Consider the following 27,394-nt stretch of genomic DNA (forward strand, 5'->3'; position numbering starts at 1 on the left):
ACGGGCGGCGGCGCCGCGCCCTCCTGGGCACTCGGGACTGGGCTCCCGGGAAGAGGGAGGAAGCCTCCGCCGAGCCGAGAAACGCCGCGATGTTTCCCCTGTGGAAGGCCATTCTGTCGGAGAGTCTCCTGGGTAGGTGGCGGCGGTGCCTCCCCGCGGGGCTGGGGGCGAGGGGCCGAGGTTGAGGGCACGGGTGGGGGGGGCTCTGCCCGGACTGGCCGGCGGCCGTAGCGGGGCAGTCCCGGCGCGGTGCCGCGGGAGTCACCGACCGTGGCGGGGTGTCGCCGTGAAACGCTCCTCCGCTAGAAATGAGCGAACAGTGGTCGCTGCTGAGTGTTCTTCTTAGGGTTCTTTTTTTCCTCTAGTGATGGAATGCCTTTTGTCTCTTGGATCAGCCTAGGATTTATTGCTGTCCTCGGCCAACTGTTGTGCAGGTGTTGCAGAGCCGGTGCTGTGCTGTCCTGAGCAAGATAGGGCGCTCAGGGCAGACCCCGACACCCTTCGGGCTGCGGCTCGGCTGCTCCCTGCATCTCCTGCAAAGCGTGTGGAAACTCATAGCGCAGTGCTGGCGTGCCTGGATAAGGTGTCTCCGGGAGAGACCACCACACCGTTTTACTAGAAAAATTCCTCTAGCCACCAATCTGCCTTTGAGGAGCCCTGAGGCTGTGGGTGGACTGCTCATTTAGGCAGCATTGGTCGCCCTGAACAGTAACCCTTTCCGAGGCTGACCACTCCTTCACTGAGGATCAAAGTAGGAACTACTGTCTAAACGGGGGAAGAACTATTTTATTCTCATCGGTTTATTTCCTGGGAAAATGTGTTTGTTTAACTTGAAATAGCAAATATTTCTTCACAGAAAGTGGCTGTTGTTGAATTACTTCCCAATATGTTTGATAGTCTACATGTGGAAGTACAAAATCATAGTTTTTAAGTAATCTCCAGGAAACCTTGCTGTTCAAAACACATGATGGGATTTTCCTTTTTTGTTGTTGTTGTTGTTTGTTTGTTTGTTTGTTTTTAGGCTACATTTCTTGGTCTCTTTACCATGCACTTCCACCGATGATCTACTACTTCCCCCTTCAGACACTGGCACTCACGGGCCTAGAAGTTTTTGCCGTTGCTTTCTTTTCTCCAATGTTCTTGATAATTGGCCCTTTTTGGAGGTTGGCTAACAATAAGTACGTCTTAGTCTTTCTGAGATTGACTATGGTTGGTAAGTATGCACTGTAGTGAGTTATAGATTCCATCTTGTTATCAAGGCATAAGAACAAACCTTTTAAATTACCTTAAAATTCAAATGATTACAAAAAGAGACAGCAATAAGAAGTTCTCACTCTCCCCATACTCATGTTTTGTTGGGATTTTTTTCTCTCAAGCTTTTAGCTATATTTAGAGGAATATTGCTTACAGCCATTGTGTTGGGTTGCTGCATAATTAAAGAAAAATCTCCTTTCACTTCTACCTCTAGAAGCTTTTAAATTAGTACAAGTCACACCCAATAGGAAAGATGTTTTCAGTATCACATAGAGATCAGCAGAGCAGGTGTTTTTTTGTACAGCAGTTCTGTGTCTGTGACGATGGGTAGGGATGAGACATCATCTTGAGGCTATTATAAAAGCAATCTGCTATGAATGAAACATTCTTTTTGGTAGACTTAGTTTCTGAGGCGGTTTTTTTCTTCCAAGAACAGATTTTTAAATTAAATCTATGTAGATGCCTGCAGTATATTGATGGGGTTATAATGGGGTCATCCTAAATGTGAAATGACTTATATTGTCAGTTGCACAGGAAAAAAGTCTGAGCGTAAATTCAGGAAAAAGCTGCCCTGCTACCCATCCCACACGCTCCTCCTAAAATGAAGATTTGCTGGGATTCATGCTTTGGTCTTCAGCTAACTGGTGCAAATCTTACCTTTTGTTGATTTTCTGAAAATTTGTTGGGAGAAGGTTTGTCACCTACACCCGCATTCAGAAGCAAGTTATTGCTAACTAATTTGCAACACCTGGATGAACTCAGGGGAGACAAGGGTCTCCACCCTGCGTAGAGATGAAAATACTGCTGCTGAGTGATGTGTTTCAGTTCCTGGCTCCTCGTTTGTTAATCTAAAATGATAATCAGGGAACAATTTTCCTTATAGTTTTCCTCTTTTACTGTTAGAAAACAGAATAAGATCATCTTATTTACTTTCTCTGCATATTTTTTGAAAAGAATTCTTGTTCTTTATCTCTAGAAAGATACTGGAACTGAAGCCAGTTTGTTGGTGTCATTGGTTTAGCTGAAGAATAGTCTTACCATGTTCTTTTCTTTTCCTACTCTTCCCATTTTATCCATCCTAATACCTTTTTTTCCCTGTAATAAGCTTTTAAGTGAGCAGAATTTTCTACTTCAGCTTCCTGCAGCAGTGCTCAGTATATCTTTTTCTGCAAGATTTTCTAATTTAAAAACTAGTAATGAGTGGAAGCATTTAAAATTGCATCCTGCATCCCTTCAGATGTCATAGTGACCCAAAATTTGCCATGTTTATTTAAGATTAGTCCTTCAGATGACCTTACTGTGTTTAGTGGTTCACTCTACCAAAAGAGATGGAAATCACCTAAAAGAGTGTAATTTTTGTTCTGCTAAGTAAAGAGCAGTAACAGGCTTATAATGGTGTGTGAAGTCTGTTGGTTCATGCCTGTTGCTTCACCTGCATCAGAAGCTCCTGAAAGTATTAACTCCAAATAAAAAGTTAGCTCATTCAGTAGTAATCTGGGGCAGAAATGTCTTAATGGAGCTGGTCATAGAAAAACTCAGAGGAGGGAGACAAAAGCTGTGCTCATCCTCAGCCAGGGATAACCTGAGTGTTGCTGTATGCAAATTTCATCTCTCCTTCATTCTTGCCTGAACAGGAACTGTCCCCTCAGTGACCATATCCCCCTGCTATTTTCACCTCTTAAACACTCTGAATATTGTCCACCCTTTTGCAAGTCTACACCATATTCTCTCCCAGCTCTATTGTATATACTCTGCATTCTCTTTACCTGTTGCCCTACAGTGAGCATTAGCATTTGGGGAAAATGTAAGAGCGTGTTCCTCACTCTCTTTGTTTCCATCAAGGAGTTTAGCAGCCAGTGGTAACCCTCACTCTACTTGCCTCCATGCTGCAGGTTCTTAAGTTAGCCAGATGCCCTTGCACAGGCAGCACTGGGCTTTGGGACTTTCCATATATATCTTTTTACTTAGTTCTCATCACTTCATTTTGTCTTTTATGTTAGTTCTGTCCCATCACACTGTGCTGCTGTTTCTCCTGTTTCTCAGTTCTTCCTGCTTTTTTTCCCTCCTTCATACCTAGACACTTCATTCTCTTTTTGATCTTTTTTTTCCTCCTCAGAAAGGCTATGGCCTTCCTCTGGGGCTTGTTGAACAATCAGGCAGCACAATCTACCCCACGCATGCTCCACCCCATTCCACTGGAAATACTCAGTCCTAAATTTCACAATCAAAAAATCTGAAAATTCTTCATACTTAGCTAAAACCATATTTAGGGGCATGTTTGTTTTTTTTTTGTTTGTTTGTTTCCTTTTGCCTTTTCAGGAGGCTTTATTTTCTCTGAAAATTTTGATTCCGTAGTACTTGATTTTGTGTTCTATTTAAAAACAAACAGCAACCAACTACCCCTGGTAGTGTCTATTTGAATCTGTGTCTTCAGACAACACATAGTAAATTTGGGTGTTTGGACAGATATATTTAAGTTTTGGGTATACTTGCTCAGCAACAGAAGGTGTGTCTGTTGTAAATTGGCAAACTCATGCTAGCTTTAATCAGGGGAGTGTAAGTGATGAAAGATTTAAGAGGCAGGTTTATGGGTTGCCAGTACGATTTAGCGACAGAAATCTGTGTGCATTGTACATGCAACCTCTGCTGAAGTTCACACAAGTACATCTTCGCTACACACTGATTTCATTTTATCATCTTGGTGCTAAGCTTCGTATCTTTTACTGTGAGCCGAATGAGCAGGTAGACAGTTGGAGGATTCCTAGCATGTGTTGCCAGAATCTGCAGCTTTATTTCTGACCTTACTTGCTTAACATCTCTTCAAGTTTGACTCATACTCATTTAGCAAATGGCTTGTAGCATAACAATGTTGCTTCTCCTGATGTTTGATGTTGGTCCTGGGCCAGATTTTGCCACACTGAGTGAGATTATGAGAATGTATGTGATCTATAGTCACTTTAATTGGAAACCTGCTAGCAGAATCTAAAACTGCTGATAAGGTGAGGTCACTGTGCTGTGGGAACTGGCGGAGATGTGTGTGCATGCTCTCTTTCAGTGACTGGGAGAGTGACAGTTTCCAGTAATAAGATGACACAGGCTGTTGGTGACAACTCTGAGATCAAATACTGGGCCAGAGAAAGCCTTGTTCACACCTACTAATCCCTGAGAACGTGTGGTGACTGCTCCCGTCTAATAAAGAATATGGCTTTTGCCACAGTGTACTTACTTTTATAAGTGCACTTATTTTAAAAGTGCACTGTGGCAAAAGCCGTATCCTTTTTAGAAAGGAGTAGTCACCATACATAAAACTTTATGGCTTTTGAGTTATGTAAGTGCATAATTGAGGAGTATCTGTATGCTTAGGTATTTTATCCATATATCCTATTTATGGAATCAATCACCATAAGTACTTAAATTAAGACAATCACTGCACTGTTGGATAATTGCTTCATTTATCTTTTTTCTTGAAAATGATAACTGCTATAAAGTCATATATACTCACTTGCTATCCCTACCTACATTTCTTTGCTTTGTTTAAAAATGGGTAATGTCATGTGTTTTCATATGAATGGTGTAGCTGTTCAAATTACAGACAAGGTTGAACTAATGCACAGGAAATCTGTATTACCTGATCTCTACTGCCCCTTAAAACAATCTCTGTCTGCGTGTGTTTCTTTGTAGGAAGCTTAGCATCATACCAGGCACCAAATGCTTCAATTAGACTATTCATCTTGGCTGTTGGTGTTTCTTCTTCATTGCTGGTTCAAACAGTAACGTGGTGGTCAGGAAACAGTTTACAAAGGTATTTTCTTATTCTGATGAGTCTGGAAATGACATTTCCTTGTATTAAAAGATGTTTTCTTTCTTTTTTGTCCCCTAGAAGTTAAGATTTTTTCTTTTCCCTGAATGCCTTACTATTTCAAAAGCTGATTCTTACAGGTTCATCAGGATATGGGGCTTCATGCTAGGCAAGATAATGCTCCTTGTTCTTCGCATCTGGTACACATCATTAAACCCAGTCTGGAGCTCACAGGTTGCCAATACTGTCATTATGATAATAGGTTTTATAGCAGCAGTGGAGCGAATTTATTCAGGTAAGCATGTTACAACAAAGATGGCAGCTATGAAAACATCCTAAAGTATACTTATCTATGTGCCACTGGGTTTTGATTCGTTGATTTTTTTCCCCAGTATAGAGTCTGTTTTTAAACCTGATGCATGAGCTTTAGAAGCCATGGGGTACTTCCATCTACCCCTAACATGTCAGAACTGGTATCACAATTCATACAAGCTGTAGTAAGTTGGTGTTGGAACTGTGGATTAATTGCAGTGTCAATAATGTGACAGTAACACAAACAAAGGCATAAGCTAGACCAATAAAAGCAGAATGGTCATTGTCATTCCGTCATGAAACATCTGTGGTATTTCTCTTATTTTCTTAATTCAGTCTGCACTTTGAATTTCTCTGCCAATGCATATCTTTTGACAGAGAAGGGGAGACAGGACAAAGCTGGGGAACAGCTGATGTGTCAAAATAAACAGAAAGTATTGGAAGAGAGGACAAGTTGTCCTGGTCAAAATTTGCCCGAGTTCTTGAAGTGTTTGGAGAGAGTACACAGTAGTAGGGGCTGGCATAGGCTAAGCTCACTTAAAAACTGTGAAGGTGGTATTGCCAAGGAAGACAGCGAGGTTAGTTAAATTGGTTAGTTAAGGCAGCTCATGTTAAATCCTCAGAAGCTCCTTCCTTCTCAGTATAACCTGAATGAATTAATTGAAAGATAAAACCTTATCTATGTGTAAGTGGGTATAAATTATCGTCATGCATATTGTTTGTAGACTTGCATTACATAACATAAATTAAGCCTGAACTTTCATCAGAATTTAGAAAGGGAGTCTACTGCAAGAGATTAGGAAGGAAATATGTCTCCTTTATGGATGACAAAGTGATATGTCTATGCAATTAAAGGTGTTGCTTTCTCCTTAGATGAGAGAGGATCTACAGTGCCTGGAAAAAGGAGAAGGAAGGGAGTTTAGTTCTGGCTTATTTGGAAGTGTCGGGTTTTGTTCTTATCAGAGCTTAGAGTTTCAGAGAATGGAATCCTCTGAACAAATTCCAATAACTTTTCTGCTGATTTTCAAAGCCAATTTAATTATTTAAATTCCAGTATTATGAAGAATAATCAAATGGGCAGTTTGCCATTTTTGTACACTTACTGTGAGTAGCTTTTCCTGGCAGACCTAGGATTGTTACTAGAGACTTTGAATTTTTTTTGTGTGTGTTATCAATTTCCATGAATGATCAGATAAGTTAGCTTTTGTGTCTGTAATTTATTCTGGTAATTTTGTGATCTTGGCTATTTCTTTTTCTCAGTAACTCTTGCTAATGGAATTTGACAGTTTGCTTAGCTGCATTTCTATGCTTATTCTAGGTGGAGACAGAAGGAAACAAGAAGCAAACAAAACTGGTAATGCAGTTAGAGAGACTGCTTCCCATCCTTATTGGCTTTTGTCTGGGGTTGCTTTTGGCAGCCTCATGTTCCTCACCCTGTGGATATTTGGGGAGGTCTCATTAATTTCTAGATGGGCAGTAAGTGGACATCCACATACAGGTCCAGATCCTAATCCACATGGGTAAGTGGATTTTTATTATTATTATTTAAACAAAACAGTTCTCAAAAACCAGTGCTATAGTGGAGGATGAATTAAAACTCAACCAGATGATGGTATAATAATTTAAATAGAAAAAAGTGGATACAAGATAATTCACACAGAGGACTTGTAGATTTATTCTAGCTTTCAGATGGCTCTGAGAATTGTGTCTAGACCATGAAATCTTAAAATTTTCTAATACAGAATTTTTTTTTTTCAGCAATAAAATCTTGATTTGCCACACTGCAAAACAATATTTAGATTAGGATTGAGATTCAAGGACTTATGAATGCAGTCTATCTATTATAGGCAGTAATTAGTCTAACAGTTGTCTGCAGATGGGAGATGATCAGAGATGTATGCACATAAATAAACTGTGTGCAATATTAAAAGATATACTTCTGTAGAGGTTTGTAGTCTTGATGCTGTGTGTCATTCACTTGGGTTCCAAAACCTAGGAAGAGACCAGATAAGTTATTCTGAGTCCATTATATGGAATGGCAGGTGAAAGAGTTTATAATTTGGAGTTGGTATACAAAAGAGCTACCCAAGACTGATAACAATGTTAGATGCTCTAGGATCCCCGATTTGATGTGAAGAAAATGCTACTTTTTGTAGTGGATTCCTCCCTCTCATTTTCTCTGAGTTGTTTTTGGCTTTTATTCCCAGGATTATCAGTGGGCTGCTTCTGGTCCTGAGCATAGCTCACTTATACCTTACAATAAACTGCCATTATTTTCAACTGGAGGTTTTTTACAGAGGGAAGAAAATATAGCAGGGTGTGAAGTAAAGGTATTTTGTGCTCAAATTAAGCTCTAAAGTAAAAGGATTATAAAATATTACCAAACATCCTTGCCTGTATGTTTAGAAGTTTCTTTTTGAGTGCCAGATGTTTATAAAATTGTATTAATGTATGATTTCTTTTTCATTATTGTTGTATTAGAGGTACAGTTCTGTTGGGCTTGGCTCAGGGACTGATGCTTTCATTTTGGAGCTGGTCTTCTGTCATCAGTTTTGCCTGGTTTCTCATAGGTAGGTGCAAATCCTGAGCAGAATTTTTGTTTCTGTTACTTTATTTCTTTTACTCAAGTCCTCTGACCTTACACCACGTCTCAGAAAAGTGTGGCTAATTAAAGCCTCCTTTTCTCTGTCACTGACTGTAGTATACATATGTCTGACCAGTTGACTAAGGACTATAGGCCAAATCTCCAGGCCATTGCAGAGCAGTGTTACTCTCTGCAGAAGCCCCTGTTGAGGTTCTGTTCCCTTGAGCAACATCTCAGTTTTGACCATCTGCGTTGTATAACACATTGGACTTGATGATCTTAGAGGTCTTTTCCAACATTAGTCATTCTATGATAAGGCTACATGTGGGGTTATGGGGTTAAGGTGACACAAACCTCTTAATTCTACAGGAGGCAAAATAACTTGTAATTTAATGTGCATTTCATCTGGAGGCAAGCTTGCCTCCTGTCTCCTTAGTTTTCAAGATCTCCAGACAATAAAATAATATGAACATCAAAGCAGGCTACTGCTGGAGCAATATGTTTGTAAATCAGTCTGCATACAGTGGGTCTTAGGTGGTGGGAAGTGGGATTCAAGTACTGGATCTGGGCATCCGTTTTCAGGAGAAAGGTATAGCTATGCTGTGGAGCAAGTAGGAGGAGATGAAAATAATTCTGCTCCTGAACTATGGAGAGGTGTGTTTTTCATGCTGTCTCAGCATGGATGGATAGATGCTGCTTAGTTTAATCTGTCATCCCATCTGAGTAAAATATAGTGGTATAAATGCTGTCTAATAAACCTCTAAATCTGCTTCTGGTTTTGACCTTTAGATCTTTATATAAAGAAAACACAGCAGGTCTTCCTACAGATGTTTGATCATAAATTAGGAATACAAAATATGGGGACCAAAGGAAATTATGAGGGTTTTTTTTTCTCATTCACCTTCTGTTTTGGAGCACTTAAGAGTGCATTTTCAAGTCATTTTCCACAACCTTGAAGACAAGAAATTTAGTATAAACTGAGTTTCTCCTAGTCAGGAATCAAAATAAAATACCAAATATTAGGAGTGTCACATTGAAGGCACAAGAGTTGCCAGTGCTTAAACCATCAGTTGTCCCTTTGGGCAATTTACCTTCTGGCGTAGGTGTTAGTTTTAAGAAATGTGTGTGCAGATTATAATGTATGAGCATCTGTTTTTTAATGTACACACACTGCTAATTTAAAACAAGTACAGAATGGTTCCTTAGTTGATTCAGCCATTTTATTTTAAAATGCTCAGAGCCTTGATGTATAAATAAAATATTAAAAGCATTTCTATACATCTGCTATGAGACTGTGAAACACTCTTTCCTGCAGTAACATTTGAAAATGAAATTGTCCTGTTATAGAGAGCTTGTGTGGTTGTTAATATTCGCTTTGGGGTTGAATCCCCAAATCAAAGACAGTGTGGGAAATAAAAGCTCTTGGGGTTAGTAAAAGATTAATAGTTTTCTTGCCTGTTATATGGTTATCTACAAGGAAAAAAGATCAGGGAAAGATATGTTTGCTCTTCATATTAACCTATTTGATTCTTTACTATGGTAAAGGAGGTTCATAATAGGCAAACCTGATACTGTCTTAAAGAGTGCATCATCCCTCTATTGTGCTGGGAGAGCTCTATGTAAGAAAAAGTGTTTGGTTTTGGCTCTTGATGATGTTTCTCTGCTGTCTTTTTGCTGCACTGTTTTCAGCTGACTAAGAAATCTTTAAAAAAATGGAATGTTAGGAAAAGTAAGAGACTGTCTTTGGCAATTGTGAAATCCTAGTGATGCAGTTTTCATGGCTGCAAAGCACAATTATATTTCCCAGACTGTATTTTTTTCCCAGACAGAATGTGAAAATGAATGTGGCAGATAATATGTCTGAGACTTACTATATTCTTTTCTATACCTTCTCAGGTTTGGCATCTTCAGCTGGTCTTCTTTATTTACACACCTGGAGTGCTGCTGTTGCAGGCAACATTCTTGCTGTCTTTACTATGTCTGTGTGGCCTCATCTAGCTGGACGCTTTGCTAGCTGTCTGCATCCTGGGAAAGCCATGAGTACAGCCATGTTTGCCTATGTTCTTGAATTATTCTTCTGTGTATGGTGTACAGCTTATAAATTTGTACCCGGAGGAGTTTACATTAGAGAAAGCTCCCATCTTCTTTTAGGTACATTTCTAATTATAAACAAATACAAATACACTTGCTTTAGCCTCAGCCAGACATATGAAATGTAGCTAGCATATAAAGAGTCTTTCCAAATGCTCAGTTGCTGTTAGATTTACTATGGTAAGAATGAAAAAATTAATGAGATATGCAAAAAAACCCCCAACTTGTTTCTTTACTGTTAGAAATAGTCTAAAATGTGGACAAAAAATGGAATTCAGCTGGAGGAAAATGATGAAGTGAAAAAATGTCTGATAACTCAGTAAGCAACTGAGGCAGAGATCTGTTGATTGGTCACCCTAAAAACCTGACTGCAATCCAGGTTGTGAATGCACCTGTATACTAGCTACCCAAAGTAGCAGTATGGTACCTCAGGTAACAATGTAGTTACTGGGACTGTGACATAATTCAGTGCGTTATGAAGTCCTACTCTGAAGAGCAAAGTGTATCATCCTGCTGATCTAGCTAATCTACGTTTGAGACCTGAGGTTCTTTTCTGCGTGGCTCTACCTTACGTTTTGTGGACACACGAGCATGTTTGGAGGAATCAAATTGAGCCTGCAGTGTCAGAAACATGCAAACAGGAAAGGAAGAAAAAAAATTGTCAGGTATTTGCAAATAAGGAACAACCGAGTTGAGCAAATATAAAGGCTTTAGCCAAATGGTCACTTGTTGAGGGTGGAGAGATGGAAATGAAACCAGCCCTTCCTGGTTTTGTCTCCAGAATTATTTTATCAGTAGGTTCTAAAGTGTTTCAATAAAATATTTCACTAACTATATTTAAACAATGCCAAACATTCTCTTGAGCTAATTGCATGGCACATTTTAAAATGTGACGTATGAGCCTGTATTTTGTTTGGAAAGGATTAATGAATGCTATGCTTAACTTGTTGCTCCATTGGTTTTAGATTTCATAACTGTTTTTGCAACCACTTTCTGTCACTCCAGTTTCTTACTCTCTATAAGCATTTCTTATATTACAGCAATGACATGAGGGATTTCAGTTTGTCATGTTTGGAGGAGAGTTCCGTTCCATTATTGCGTTATTTTCTTTGTTCTCAAACCACTCTAGGGAGTCTGTAGAAACAGTATCTTAGTTAATTAAATCTTATTCTTTGAAGTTATATGAAGAAAGCATGTGGTAGAGGAGTGTCAAATGCTTTCTTGAGTAATGCTGTGACCAAGGAAAGCTTTTATATAAAATCCCTCTCTGTTGCTTCCTTTGAAATATAGTTGTGATTAATTTACATGGCATGATCACAAGGTAGTAACACAGAGATGGCCCTAACTTTCTCTTTGGTAAAATGAAATCTGTGAACTAAACCCATCTCAGCTGATGACACTACATGAGTTTAAATTCCATCTGAGAATCCAGTCTTTTTAATGCCATCCCATTGCTTATCACAGATTTGCAAATTATACCATGAGACTACATATTTGTTGCTGTGCTTCTACCCTTACAGTTTGGCTTTCTGGCGAACTGCTTCTGGTTAATACTTCTGGTTTCTTTCAGGTGCAATTGCTATTTCTTGCTTTCTCCTCCTGTCCAATATCCTGCCTTTCTCTTGCTGCAGTTTGGGTAGGGAGCTGCACCAGGAAAACTGACAATGGAAGTAAGATCATTATATTCAAAATTTCTGTGCTGCTTTACTGTGATGTGATATAATGCTGAGGGTCAGATTCCTTTAATGGCTGTCAATCAGTCTCCCTTTGAGGAAGGTTTGTGTGTGCCCCCTTCATCATTGCTCTAGACCCAGCTTGGTTTGCAGACTTTCACTACAACTAATGTAACAAGTAAGGACAATAAAAAAGTACTGAGTAATAGTAATTTCATCATCAGCTATAACTCTGAAGTAAAACATTGCTTCTATAGTCAATTAACTGTGCCCCAAAGATATTAAGGACATATATCTTCTCCAGCAGAGCTCTTACCCAATTCATTATCCTCCCATGTTTTCTTTGAAGGTAATTGGATCCTTTATCTCATAAGGAATGGGAAAAGACCTTGTACTAACAGTCTGAACTACTTATTGAAAAGATACCTTTCCAATGCAATGCAACAGTTAGTGCATGAAGTTGTTTATTAGTTTTTAAAATGTATCTACATGTGTGTTTAGTTGTCTATTCCTAAAATGCAGAGCTGTTTTTGTTGGCCCTGGAGTGCAAGAATACAAGTTGCTGCCACGTTAAATTGGCCTTCCAACTGCTGCAATCCGCTTACGCTGTTTTAGTACAAATCGATGAGCAATTCCTTTTGTAGTTCTTATACAAAAAATGTGTTACTTGTATCTTGGTGACAGAGCAGTTAATTTGTAGATAAAATGTATCTACAATCAACAATGTATTTTTTTCATAAAGCTGTTATTTTAAGGTTCTGTAATATGTGGGTGTAACTTAATTGCTCTTGTCCGGGTTGATTTCAGTAAACTTTGAAAACAGTGGACTGAGCTGGGAGTTGTATCCATCAACAGGGCCTGGAAGGATTTTAGCATGATTTATCTAACTTGTGCTAGCCTTTTTACATAATACCCCGGAATTATACTGCAAATCAGTCTTTGCTTGAGAGTGCTGTCAATAATCTTATATGTCCTGCATTGCTACATTAGTATGGCAGTTATCTGTGTTTGTGCTTTGAATCTTCTGTTGTTGGAGCCATAAGGTTGTTGTCTTGTAAGCTGGAAGTTTATAAGTGTTGTGTTTATGAGCAATGTTTAATGTATTAAGGCTCTATGAAAAAACTGATTACTTATATTTTTATAGGTTTTATCATGTTATGTATTGGGCTAGATTTTGTAACAGGACCCAAGAAAGACCTTAGCTCTACCTTTGAAGTGAAAAGCAATCAAAAGCCACTATTCAAAAAGACTAAAAACTATATTAAACTATGTAAGTACAAATTTACTTCCTTTTTCCCTGACTGTAGGGGTATTATCTGAGGGAAAAGAGTAACACTGTGGAGCTTTTTGCTCAGATGTTTTAGAGATGTGGGGTTTTTTTCTAGTTTTAGAGACAGACTTGTAGTTGGTATTGCCGTGGTTCCAGTTTAAGGATGACATATTCTACCGCAGGAGCTGACTCACTGTGATAACAAATGACACAAGCTATTCCTGATGGAATGTGTTAAATTGAGACCAAAAACCAGGCAAAAACCAAAAGGTGTAAATGGGTTGGATTCAGCAGCATTTACGCTTTTATTTTAGTGGTTGAGGAAGAGGCCTCTCTGGATCTTGGGATTTACAACGAGCACACAAAAGATAGGAATAATTTCTTGGCCCATTTTTTATGTCGTTTTTGAAGCAGTTCGGTGAGACAGCCGTCCTAAGGCTGTGTGAGCTGGCTGGCAGTGTGAGGGGACTTGGCTGGCCCAAGAGCTGCTCTGTAATGTGACACCACTCCTGTGTGAGGAGGCAGTCCTGCAAAGCCTGTTGAGGCTGACATCACAATACAATCTTGATGCTTTGCTGCATGTTAAGACCAGGCCTATGCTCAGGAAATCCTTGTCATCATTTGCCTGTGAGCTATGCCTGGGGATCCCAGCTTTCCAATTGTGTGTATGCTTCTTTTCCTTGGGTTTTGAAGAGAAAAAAAAAAATCAAATGTTTGAGGTTTTACTACTTTTTGGCTTTTAAACCTCAGGAAGTCGTATAAATGATGCTTTTGTTTTCATTGTTAGCTTGTTTTTTCCAAGGAAAAACATGTGTCAATATTGTGAAGTTTTGTAAATGAAAAAAATTGCTAAATATTAGGGCATGCTAACCCTACAGAGATCAGGATGATGAAGGTTAAAATTCCACATCTTTTCTTCTTCTGTGACTTTGGATCAAATCACTTGCCATTTGTGTACATTTTGCTGCATTTAGAAAGCAGAGACAATAGCACTTCACAACTTTTCAGGGCTGTTTCTGGAATCTTTATGGAGGATTTTACCCTGTATACTCAGGGGCCAGAAGAATATGGCCCATGAGAGTTTGTGTGTCAGAGGCAATGTGAACACCAGTTCAAGTGGTTTGAATATTGCTGCTCAGAAACATTTCACAAAAGTGAGTGAATATTTCAAAATACTCCTTGTCAGAAAGTACAGCCCTTGTTCAGCTAATCTGGTGACATTGCAACAATACCTCTTGTACTTCCTCATCGTGCCCAGACTTGTATTTTTTCTCAGCTTCCCCTTTAAGCACCTTTGCATCTTGCAGAGTATGAAATTACTTGACATGTCCTAATTTAAACAGCATATCCTTTCTTCTGACATAATCCATTATCATATTTATTTAAATTTTACACAAAATTGTTCCAGAAAACTTGCATTACAGTAATTTCATAAGTGCTTAAAGATATGAAAGAATAAACAGGAGTTACTGAAGTCATTGTAGAGAGCATATGCCATTGCATAAATGAAATAACTGAGAAGGGCTGTGATCATCAAATTAGAATGTGCCAAATGCTGAGAGCTCTTAAGTGTCCACTGTATTTATTTGGAAGGCTACCGGAGCAGTGGGAAAACTCTGAATATGTTTTCTGCGAAGACAAAGTGCCTTTCCAGGAACATGTCAAACAAATGATCACTCTGGAAGTCTGGCAGGAGTCACGTTTTTGACATATAAAGGCTTGCAAAATAAACTAAATTTTATTCCATGCATTGTATTAATACAAAATAAAAATTATGTACTACAAATGCATACCTGCAACACAGAGAGGAAAACACTGAAAGGTTTACATGATCCTCTTACTCATCTTTGGTAGCACATTCTTCAGCAGACACAGTTTTTACGTAACTATTCCAAAGAGTTTTGATATATTTTATCTGTTCAGCATGTTGTGTTTTGGAGAATGTAAGTGTATTTGCACACATACAGATATTCTCTATGCATTTAGATACTCTTCAGTACACTACCTTGGACTGGTTTTATCCCTGGCGTATGTAGAAATTTAAATGTACACATTTCTCATCTTATAAATAGCACACCTTAGAGTAACAGTGTACCCTGTTCTAACTACTATATGTTATTTTTTCTTGCTTTGAAAACATAATTTTTGTATTTTTCTATTTCAAGTCTTGTGGCTGTTTGTTGGTGTTGGTTTGCTTGGACTGGGTTTACGTTATAAAACTTACCAAAAGAAACTGGGCCAAGGGGTGAGTAGTATGTTTGCAAAAATGGGAACTTTCAAATATGCAGTAAAATATATACAGCATGTGATACTTCAGGTGTGTTAATTGGTGCTGAAGAAGTCTTTGTACCAGTATCCAAGTAATCAGAAAAACTAACACAAAAATGAAAATGCAAAAATTTAATTTGTAAATTCATGTTGAACATGGGAAGTGCTTGGGTCTTTGGAGATTTGAGGTGCTGCTGCGAAGGAAAAAATATTCTGAAAAAATGAGAGATTCTTGCCTTATATGTTAAATTTGAACGTTGCTTTTATAAATGTATTTATTTTAGTTGTATTCAAACTTGACTTGACAATGCTGTTAGCAGCCTGATCTCATGTCAGGAAGTTTGAGCACATAACATTCTGAGGTTCCTTCCAGATGAAGGAATTCTGTACTTCTATATTTATATGCATAACTCTGAATTTAAGCTCTCTGAAAAGTAGGTTGATCTGGATTAGACTTAGAGTAGTTATGGAAACTGGATAAAAATCATAAGTTTCCAGTTTTCTACCTGGCAAAAAATTATGTATTGCCATGATCGTAACAAGATGCTTAAGGCTTGCAGAGTTTAGTGTTAGATTAACACGTGCACGCAGACATATACAATTGGCTTTCTTTTTAGAATTAATTCAGGTTTGTGATTCTTATAGTGTGGAAAAAGTGGGTAGTTACTCTTAGAAAGACAAAGTAATCCATAGTCTCTTTCATGTTCATTTATTTGCAAATACATTTTAATTATGATGACTCTTCTCCACTTGTTAATAGCAGATTAACTCTTTTGTAATCCTGACATCTTTTTTAGGAAAATATGTTGGTTAAAACTTCTCTTCTTGCATGTCTTTTATGGCACCATGTATCTAATGTTGTTGGCTGCAAAGCTATAATACATGAAAGTTAAATTGCACTTGACTTTTTTCAATTTATTTTTTTGAGGTTCCAAAACGGGACTTCTCTGCTATGATCTGGCCTTTTAGGTTTGCATATGACAATGAAGGATGGTCTAATTTGGAAGGATCAGCTAATTTGCTTAATCAGACAGGTAACTATTTTTTTTTCCACTTCATTTATATTTGAGAGGGTTCATCTAAAGAGAAAGAACACCTGCTGGGTAACTGAGTCCATTTTTGCATTAACACAAGATCCTGTGTTTAGTGTTTTTCTTCTGAATTGGTGAGCTGTTTCAACACAATCACTTCTGTTAAAAATCCATTTACAGAGGTGATAACTTGTTCAATGTGGTTTTAAAAAGGTTTCTAGTTTGAGAAAACACTTGGTTTGTTATTTGGATTTTTCTTCTCATAATGCTGACGAGTAACTTGTCTATAGAGAAACTCTTTGAATAAATGAAATAATGATAAATATCCTTTTAGATAAAATACAATGCTTTGGTTTTTTTTAGATGTGAAGCATTATATAATGCTGAAAGTGTCTGAAATTAAAATGCTCTAAGCAACAAATATAGAGGAGAAATAAACGAGTCTGTTTCCATCACTGAACCAGAGCAGTGTATACAAGAAGGATAACAGTCGTAGCTTAGTTTTCATGATTTTACAGTAAAGAAGGATGTCTAACCTGTTGCTCATGGACAGGATTTTGGTTGGAAAATTAGCTATAGGAAATTAAGAATATGGACTCAAGATTAGTGCTGCTGCAGAGTGCATTGAAAGGAGTCAGCCAGTGGTGCTTGTAGGTGTTACCTTTTTTTGTGATACCCGTGAGATAGGGTAGACTGGGTTTAAGATTTAAAGCAGCTCAGGAGATTAGGAAGTGTCAATGCTGCTATTCCAGCATTTGTTTTCTCAGCTCCTCCTATGGTGTGAGTGCACTGCAGGACTTTCCTGAGCAGCTCAGGTTTGACAGACACAAGCAGTGGGAAGGCACTGACAGGTGCTCCTGTGCAAGGCTTGATTTTGTGGCACAGATGCCCAGGAGTTAATGAAGAGTGAACAGACTGATTCGAGCATCATTCACTCCATTGTCCCATGAACCCAAAGGTTCAGAGGGCTGAGCTATGTAGGCTGTCTAGTGATGTGAGAAAACAACCAAGACATTAAATGAATTGAAATTTGGAGTAATCTTGTACATTAGTGATTCCATAGTTCCTATCTGAGTGTTTATTTAATCTTTGCATGTTTATTTATGAATTATAATGAATGCATTTATTTCTGGTGACCACAGTTTAAATTAATGAATATTAGAAAAATATGGTTATGTCCACAGAGCATTTCTTTGAGGTAATTTTTTGTAAAAAACCCCAACACCCTACTGTTAAGTCAAAAAGGCAGCAAATTCCAAAATATAAATTAATAAATCTTAATTCCAGGTTGCAGGAAACAGTATTCTAGAGTTTTATGTTATATGAATATTGTTATATAAAATACTATGTTAACATTTCCAGAAAATGCATTCATTAATACATTTAGAGTTAAGGTTCAAATTCTTAAAAGATTTGTTTTCTAAAAAAGAGTTCCTGATTTTGAGCCCCATAGAAGAGTGGCTAACTGCTTCAGCATAGGAGTTGTCTTTAAAGGTGTGGTGGTATGCATTCCTTGGGCTCATCTCTCTGTTGGCATAGTGAAGATGCAATGTGAAATGGCTTTTGTGACTGGAACTTCTGTCTGCCCTGAAGGGATACAACATCAACCCTTCTTAATGGTTTCAGTTACTGTTTCTGTGATCAGCATGTATACTAATGATATATATGCAAAAACCTGGGAATCCACTTAAAAGTACTCTGAGCTACCATTTTCCCTGCTGGCATTGCTTTCACAATGCTAAATAAGACATTTCAAAAGCAAAAAGTCTTCTGTGTCAAGGGTGGTGCTGGATGGAGTGGTCTAAATTCCTTGAAGAAGAGTTTTGGATGAAGTGGTGACTCGATTGCCTTCAGGAGTAAGAGAACACTCCAAGGGGGGCATAATTGCAGCAAGAAGAGAACACTTTCTGCTGCAGCTGTACAGACCTGCTGCTCAAGCTGAGCCTGAATGGTTCAGGCATCCTATGGCCAGCTTGCAGACTCCCACCTTCCTTCAGGCATGGGCAGGTCTTAGATGCCTTTCTTAGGTTCCTGGAGAGACTGCATAGTTCTTCCTGTATCCTGCAGTTAAAATATAGGGGAACCCGTCCTTTTCCCTTGACAAAACCACACTTCTGCATGTAAACAAGGAGGGACCACAGTGCCGTGAGAAAATGAGGTGGCTGCCAATGGTCAGCAATTCATTGGAGCTGGGAACCCTTCTGTTACCAGGCCTTGGGGCTAATGCTGGCTTGCTCAGGGTTGATTAATTGCTTTGGCAATAACAGCCAGTTCCATCTTGCACAGGACCCTTTGGAGCACAAAAGGATTTGTTAGATGAAGGTAAGTGCAGATGTGCTGTGCAGTGCTTGTTCGTCGCTGAAAGCAGTAGAGTCGCTACTGTGCTGTTAATCAGTGTACGCACAGTATCTCTAATGCTTTTGAAATGGTCTACACGAGGTCTGTGTAGGCCAGCTTTACTGTGCAGTCTCGTGTCTCTAGTTATGCACCAGGGAGGAGCTGTGTCAAGCAGACACTAAGTATGCCTTTATCAGAGGTTGTGTGGCCTGCAGTGGCCAAAAGTTTGAGCATGACTTTCTTGAGAACACTGGTTTGCCCTGACTGATTCCTGAAGGGCTTGTGTCCACCCTTGTGTAATCAAAAGGGAAATTACAACATTATGTAGTCATTTAGTCACATTTATAGGTAACAGTTATAAATTTGGAAATATTTTCATTTTTTCCCTTTCTTTTTTAGAAGCAGATTTTATCACTATTATAGAAAGTGATGCCTCTAAGCCATTCATTGGAAACCATGATCCAACAATGTGGCTAGGAGAAAAACTAGGATTTTACACAGATTTTGGTCCAAGCACAAGAGATCACACTTGGGGGTGAGTCATCTTTGCATTCACAGTGACAGTAAATAGATGTAAATACACTGCCCAATACTAACTGTGCTAGAACGTGAGCAAAGAATAGTTGGAGTAATAATCCCCATAATCACTTGTTGGAGCTTGTCTTTTAGGAACAGGCTTTGATTCCTTAGCGTTACAATGTAATGCAGATGGAGTTTTCTCATTGTTAAACATGGTCAGGTTTTGGTGCCTGCTCCTGTAAGCTACTTTGGTTTTGGTGAAGTAGAGAGTGGCATCCTGTACAGATTTGGAAGTTTGTCATTCTAAGTACTGTATCTGATTCCCTTTTCAAATTATTTTGTTTTGGGCTATGAGACCTTTATATTTCAGACTTAAACATGTGATTGCAGTTGGAAAACGTAAATGCACCTGGAGGTATTTGAAATCTTGAATTCCTTAAATCCAGGTTGAACTCTATAGTGGGAAATGGGCATAGAAAGACACGTCTGTTTGACCAGATTTTTTGTGTTTGATTTTACTTTAATGCTTGACCAACTACCAGTTGCATATCTTTCAATACCTTTGCCTTCTGGAAAAATAGTTGCTTACGATGTGGCTTTTTTTTCAGGGGGATATATAGATCTCTGTGGCAGATAGAACTTTCTAGTGATGTTGCAATGGCTATTTAATTATTGCCATATGTGAGGGGAATTTAGTAACTTTCCTCTTCCAGAGCCTGTCTATTTCAGTGAGGCAGAATGGGGTAGAAAAATAATTCTCTGAAATTTATTCATGAAATATTTTCAAAAACCTGATGCAAAATATCTAAACAGAAGCTGAAAAATGAGACATCTCATACTTGGAAGATGTATTTCTCTCTGCTTCTAATTCTGATAAAATACCTTTGAATTTCTAGTAGTATAAAATTCTGTTTTGTCTGAAATACAGATTGTGAAAGGCTCAGTGTGAGAATTCATATATACAGAATATTTCTTAGTGTAGGAATTAAATTGATAATACAGTTTTGGACATGTACTCAAGTAGTATTTTAGAGGGAAACCTAAATTCAGAAAAATCTACTAGAGATGGTTTATATTCTGGTCTGATGGTTTGTGTTCAGTGACTGTTAGTCTTCTGCTCACATTTATCTGCTTAGTTCACACCTGTGATCCTTGTGAACTACAAAACGTCACTTTTCACCTCTTCTCATTTAGGATTATGGCACTATCAAAGTATCCAATTGTAAAATCAACCCATCACCTCCTTCCGTCTCCAGAGGGAGAGATTGCACCTGCCATTTCCCTGACGGTCAACTTCACAGGGAAACTGATTGATTTTGTTGTCGCCCACTTTGGAAACGAAGAGTGTGTATTTTATTTTTTTTACATATATTGTACAAAGTCATGTAATGTAATTTGTGAATTTCTGGGATTTTTTTTGTACCCTCTAAATATGCTACTGTAATACTGGTTCTAGCAAGGCACACTTGAGGAAATACTGTGACATAACTACTGGTTTAAAATTTTGAAGTACTTTTTAAACAGGACAAATGTGTCATGCAAAACTCAGCTGAGCCTACTATCTGAATTATTAGGGATTTAAAGATATCATTCTAAAGATAAAGTCACAACAAATGATAGGGCTAGAGGTGCATCTCAGTGCAGGATAGCATCCTTCTGACTTTATGAATATGGAATAGATCTACTATATTCCACAATGAGTACAGATAGTTGCAGTTACAGATAGATAGTTTTAATGGAAAAATGATATTTATTAAAACAAAAAGTAACGAATCTGAAACTTCCAAGAAAGCACAATGTTGAAACAGCAATAAAAATACCCATCAGTGTCCTTCTGACTATATGCAAGTGGCAATATGAAGTCTGATCTCTGGATTTGGAAAGGCAAAATTATACCAATAACTCAAATATGTGATGGAAGAGAATAAGGTATATATTTCAGTTCTTGAAAAACGACATTTTGATTACTTGTGTGTAACGAATATTAATAAGAGATAGTTTTGTGAATGCTCCATGTAGCTGTATTTTCTGTTATATTTGCTGCAATATCTAGTGTGTTTGTGGCTATGTAGTAGAATTTGGAATTTTTTTTTAAATTTGTTATAATTCACAGAGAGGCAAATTTATGGATAGAGTGCAGAATATAATAACACAAAGAAGCTGCTCAGAAAACAGCAAGAATTCTCTTTATCCCATTTCCTTCTCCAGTGTAGAAACTGTGCTCCAAACCTACAAATTTTTTATAAATTTCCCATTTATTAAACAAATATAGTTGTGAGGAATCACTCCCGATTTGAACTCTAGAAAGGAATTTCATTCTGTGCCTCACACCGGTGATTAGACTTGCCTGTCTGAGAAATAGTTTGTCAAAGCAGATGAAAATAGCACTGTATTCCCCCCTCAGAGAGAGATGAGATAAAGATGAAGGAGAAAATGTGAGGAGACATATGGGAAATGAGTGCAAATTAGATTGTGTTTTTGAGGGGAATGAATTTGTAATTAAATGTTGCACACAACTGCTTGGTTTTAATCTTTTTTTTTTCTCTTCTACTGCTTAGGATGTCATAGACTATAGAATACTGGATAACTAGGGATGTTATTAAATACTGTTTTTAAAATGTGGAAATATAACCATGCCTGTGTCATTTAAAAGATCCCATCTTCTGAAGAGGTGTAATTCTGGAAAGAGCAACTAGCTGAGCAGGCAATTTCTCATGTACCTAGGTCAGGTTTCTGTTTAAATGTTTGGGGTTTTTTTGTCTCCTGTTTGTGTGCTCTTTCTCCCTAATGCATTTGCTTCAGTCAGAAATATCATTGTTTAGAAAGCATAGCCACACTAAAATTCTTGTCTTCTCTTGGGTTTACAGATTCCAAAATCAGCTCCCTTTCTCAATGGTATTTAGCCCAGCCTACCAAAACATAGAACACAACATGATTTACACAACTATTTAAGGTTATAAATATGAAGAATCATAGAGAACTGTCTGTGTTATTTTATGACAAACCCAAGGACAAGGAATGGAATTCAATGCAGTATTTTACCAGGCTCCACCTATGCTATCATTTTTGGTCATGTTGTAACTGTTGTGTAAATTTCATTAGAGATGGAGAATACCTGCCAAATATAATTAAGTAAAGTTAACGGGATGATGTAGCTCAAGTCATATTTCATAAATTACGTGAACCAGACTTTAAGACTATATTTACCATGATCTGTCCATCATAAAAGTTTTGTTAGCATGTGAGCTCTTTGTTATGCATGATACCGTGCACAGTTAAATTTTAAGTGCAAGCAGAGACAAAGCCTCAGATAACCAAAGCACGTACATTCACATTTCCTGGTGATGAGATCAGTATTAAAGACAAAACAGTAATAGAATATGTTGTTCTTGTAATGGTTAGAAAGAGAACCCTAATTACATCTACCATGATCATGTGGCTTTTATAAAATGTAACAATAACATTGAATCACTAGGCTTGCTGTAAACTTTCATTCTCTCTAATACTGAGCAAAAAAATGGTACCAGATTAATTTGTGGCTTGCTATGTTATAGCACAAAGATTCAGAGCTAAAATGTATATGTGTTAAAGTCTTTTCCATTTCTTTCAGAGAGGACTTGGACAGAAAACTCCAGGCAATAGCTGTTTCAAACCTATTGAAGACTAGCTCTAAGCAAGTTGTATTTCTAGGGTACATCACTTCAGCTCCTGGATCCAGAGATTATACTGAATTAATAGAAAATGGAAATGTCAAGGTAATGTAAAAATACTGCATCTTTAGAGATAATATATATTGGAAATAGCATAATATTTTAAATTGATAACTTGAAAATAGGCGTAGAAGAAAATATGCACATGTTCAAATAAAGAACAGGAGGCAATGGACAGTAGTTGCCACAAAGGAAATGTCATTTAGATAACAGAAGGAAAAAAAAAAAGTCAGGGTAGTCAAGCACTAGAACAGGGGCCTGGTGAAGTTGTAAAATCTCCATCCTTGGATATATTCAAAAATTACCTGGATAAGGTCCTGAGCAATCTGCTTGAAGTTACGTTGACCACGGGGTTAGGATTAGGTGACCTTCAGACAACCCTTTCAGCCTCTAATTCTGTGATTCTTTTGTTTTAAAACTGAGCTCTGTGTTTGGTTTTCTATTAGTAGATGTCAAAAAGTTATGCGATTTGTCTAAAAGTGGGTTTTTTTTCTTTCTACCTTATTACAATGTTTTAGGCAAAACATTTTTCTTAGCATGTTTACACATTGGTCCTGTTATTGATTTAAACCTATCCAAGGGAAAATTTGCCTTATTTGTTTGACTTTTTTTCCCCTTTCGCTTCTAGGATATTGACAGTACAGATCGTGACAGATGGTGTAGCTATATTATGTATCGTGGAGTAATAAGGTATGCTAAAGTAGATTATTTATTCATTGGTTTAAATATCTTAATGTTAATCAGTTTTATACTCTTCTGTAGGTGATTGTGGAAGACTCTTATATCCCTAAACAATTATGTATAGACAGATCAATCATGAAGTAATGTGAAACACTGTATCAGGATGAATTGGTGTATTTCTGAATACAATTGCAAAGACGGTATTACAGGTTTCATCCTTCTGTGTAAAATGTCTTCAGATCTAGTCTGCTTTGGTAATGTAAAACTATATTTTTCCAAAGCTCTGGCTTTGCAGCTTCTAAAATGTGAAGGCTAAGCCCTAATTTGTATGTGACACAGAAGCTAGACATTTTGAACTATGATTGTAGGGTTTCTTGAAGCGAAATGCTGATCTAATCCAGCCAATCTTTATGCTGGGTTTAGTGGAAACTTTAACTTTGTAAGCCTATATTGAAACACTTTTCTCTTGGGACCTATGCACTCCATATCTTTCAAAACCAAATTGCTTGTAAATCATTCTCTTGGTGATGTATGTACCAGAATGGAATTAAACTTATTCTGAATAAACTGTGCAAATTCTGCAGGGTTCACAGGAATAAAACCTGTAAACTTGATTGCTATCTTAACAGTATTGAATAAAAAAAACACACCAAAAAACCAGGGTAACAACCCCCCCCCATTTGCAATCTTAATGTTTCTTATTATTCATTCCATTGATGCTTGAGTTTCTTTCTTGAACATCAAAATCTCTTCAATGAAAGAAGTTGGTAAGCTTATATTCTGAAGTTGTAATTTTAAAAATAAGTTTCTAGCTGTAGAACTTATTCTCAAACACTTAGGCTTTTTCAGTTTTTCTACTCGTGGCATTGTGTTAGGATTGTGTTCATGGAGCACTTTCAGTTTTTTGAAGGTGAGATTCACAGAAATGGAAAATTATGCTGGTAAGTTAAAGAATAACTCCTGGAAAAAAAAAAAAGATAGATGCATTAAGAATGTGGTGAAATTGCCTTGAGTTTTTTCTTCAAACTAACTCTTCTCGTATTTGATAGGCTGGGTTATGCCCGCATATCTCATGCTGGTTTAAGTGATTCAGAAGTCCAGATGGCCAAATTTAGAATCCCACATCATGTGGATAGCTATGCTGACAATGACAGAATTGTCACTGATCCCAGCCAAGTTCCTAAGGATATCCATTTCAATCCCAGGTCAGTGTATCTCATAAGAAATTAAGGCGATAGTGTATGTGACGTCTTGTAAAACAGAAGTCTAGAAACAAAATTTTTCTTGAGTTGGGGGGCACTGATCAGTACCAAATTGAAAAGATTAGGAGGCAAGAACTTCTGATTTGTAATTCCATTTTTTTTTCTATTTACTTGGCATGCACCTTGGGAAAATCAATCTGCTGTGTCATAGCATATATTGAAATTAATGCTTATTTACCCCAGTAATTAATTTCTGAGATTGCTTGATAGGGGTTTTTGCCAAGTGATGTGATGACTCATTTTATAGATCACGAAAGATCTCCCATATTTCTTAGGACTTAAGAGGATTGGGGTCTTAATACACTGTTACTTAGAAGACAAAATGCAATATATACATTAAATACTCTTTGCATAAACATTTTAAAATATACCATATAACTGGAGCAAAAATTAAAGAGGATGCCTGAGGCAGTATGCTACATGTGTTGAGAAATAAAAATTACTAGTTTTATGTAAAAAAGTTATTTTTTTCTAGAATGCTGTCATTTTTCCACTGGTATTGCATAAAGAATAGAAATATGGAGGAAAGTATTTAGTCTAATATTAATATCAGTGGAAGAGTCATGAAGTTTGAGATTGCCTCTCTGTGGCAATATCTATTTCCAGCAATGCCATATTTACTACTCCTAACATGCATAATACAGGATATGTTATTTTCTTATATACACCTAACAGTTGAGCTTACTCCCTTTTTATTTACCACTCAGTCACTGGCTTCCTGTTTAAACGGGAGTTTGCTCAGACTTTTCCACATGATGAAACTTGCCTAAAGTTAGGCACATCTTGCCACATTACTTAAAGTTAGGATTCACATTCAGATTTTTCTCAGGTAATTTCAGCACAGAGTATTGTCCTAGTTATTTTTATGTCTGCTTGTAAGCAGCAAAGATATAGCCTGTAGGAATAAGTTTAACTTTTTCCAATTAACTGTAATTCTTTAGAAATACAATGGTACTGCTCTTAAATGTTACTTAGCACTGATATTTTGAATACGTATTCCATTTTACTTTTGCAAATCTGTCTACCATAATAGTCAGTTGTCAGATCTTTCAGATTTAAATATGGTGTGAAAAATTACAATTTTCACCATAATTTTCAGAAGTAAGATGTGCAATATTAACAACACGGTTGACAATTTTGATACTATGGAGGTTTAAATTATATCTCCACTGAAGTCAGGACTAAAAATTTAAAAAGCATGAGATTTAAGTAGATAAATGCACCACTCACCTTTGTCAGCTGCGGTTCCAATTATAGACTGCCTAAGGCATTAATGCAATCAGTGTAATTAAATGTCTCCACTATATTCAAAGACATCTAGTGAGAGAGGATACATAAACTATGACTTGCATTTAAGTAGAATTGGGTCCTGTTTCTGAAATAAACTGTCTACAACATTCAGAAGTAGTGTAGTAATTGTGTGATTTAATTGCATGGGTAAATATTGTTGTAATAATTTTGCTTTGTTGAATATTTTTCTTTAGGTTTGGATCTTATAAAGATGGACATAATTATGAGCATATTCATCACTTTCATATGAGCACTCCTAAATATTTTAAACAGGGAAATTAGAGTGAGAAAATAACGTACTGTTGGGATGAGCAAGAAAGGCTTGTTGCTTGAAGCTGAACTGGCACTAAAAAAGACTACGTTGTTTAAGGATGAGCAATTCCCATGCTGCATAACACTATGAAAGTCTGTCTAACAGTTGGTGACTCTTCTCTTTAATGAGTTGCCATCACTGTGAGAGAGGGAAGACGCCTGCATTTTGATAAACTGGTATCTACCTGGGCCAGACACCTGCTTTGTATGCAGCAAAGCAAGGGTGGGAACTTGCTTTGGCAGTAACATCTTCAACTTTTGTGAAGGTATCCTATATCCTGCTGTTTCAGAGTTGAATGTGTCTATGCACCCTTTTTTAAGGTCCAGATATGACCCCTTTCCTCTCCTGGACAGTCACTGGGACAGTCATGGGCAAGGAATTTCAGCAGACTTACACACTTTTTGATGACTGAGGCAAAGCAAAATAATGTGGTAGTGTAGGTCACCTGTTGATACTTGCTGCAATTTGTAGTCCTGCTGCTATGGCAATAAAAAGCTTGGCCTTAGGTTTTCAAAATAGGAATAGGACATTTTTTTAATTGGGAGATATGCTGTAAGTATGTGTTTGAATTGTGTGCATTTTTGACTTTCTCAAACAGTGTTTACGTCTGCTGCTATTCTACATTTTATTCTTAAATGAGTTTTATTAGAACAATTTGCGAATGATTGATGTTCATAATACTGGAGAAAAGGCAGTGACTTTTACAAACTTCATATTTTTTTAGCTGGATATTAGACTCTGCAATGCTTTTACAAAGGGAAGAGTAAAGTACCTCTGAATAGTTATTTTTGTGAGACACTTACCTGAACACACTGCCAAAGAATTAAAAACAATTGTCTCAACATAACAAGGTTTCTGAGAAGAACGAAGGGTTAGTTGTAACTTTTATTTAAAATGAACTGTAATAAAACAAACAAATAAAAAAAGCATTGTTCCTTTGTTAGCATTATACTTTAACAGGACTAAATAGAAGTGGGACTTTTTTGACCTAGGCAGTGAA

General features: G+C 37.4%; 1 protein-coding gene across 1 annotated transcript; it reads left to right on the forward strand.

The window, feature by feature from the left end:
- Positions 1-27,343, forward strand: CWH43 (cell wall biogenesis 43 C-terminal homolog). Its single transcript, XM_032686381.1, has 16 exons — positions 1-132; positions 1,022-1,213; positions 4,936-5,056; positions 5,194-5,348; positions 6,684-6,885; positions 7,847-7,935; positions 9,846-10,100; positions 12,858-12,983; positions 15,149-15,228; positions 16,180-16,285; positions 19,019-19,154; positions 20,333-20,482; positions 22,749-22,893; positions 23,477-23,538; positions 24,579-24,734; positions 26,276-27,343. Exons 1-16 carry the CDS (start codon positions 90-92, stop codon positions 26,361-26,363), a joined length of 2,106 nt encoding a protein of 701 aa, XP_032542272.1. The 5' UTR covers positions 1-89; the 3' UTR covers positions 26,364-27,343.
- Positions 27,344-27,394: the final 51 nt, after the last annotated feature.

This window comes from Chiroxiphia lanceolata, chromosome 4, assembly GCF_009829145.1.
Source record: "Chiroxiphia lanceolata isolate bChiLan1 chromosome 4, bChiLan1.pri, whole genome shotgun sequence".
Lineage (NCBI taxonomy): Eukaryota > Metazoa > Chordata > Aves > Passeriformes > Pipridae > Chiroxiphia > Chiroxiphia lanceolata.

What these genes read in the sequence shown, in the direction of transcription:
- CWH43 (XM_032686381.1), top strand. Translation starts at nt 90, where the DNA reads ATGTTTCCCCTGTGGAAGGCCATTCTGTCGGAGAGTCTCCTGG. An exon ending in TTTTGCCTGGTTTCTCATAG is followed by an intron (nt 7,936 to 9,845) that starts GTAGGTGCAAAT and finishes ATACCTTCTCAG; the next exon opens with GTTTGGCATCTTCAGCTGGT. An exon ending in TAAAAACTATATTAAACTAT is followed by an intron (nt 12,984 to 15,148) that starts GTAAGTACAAAT and finishes TTCTATTTCAAG; the next exon opens with TCTTGTGGCTGTTTGTTGGT.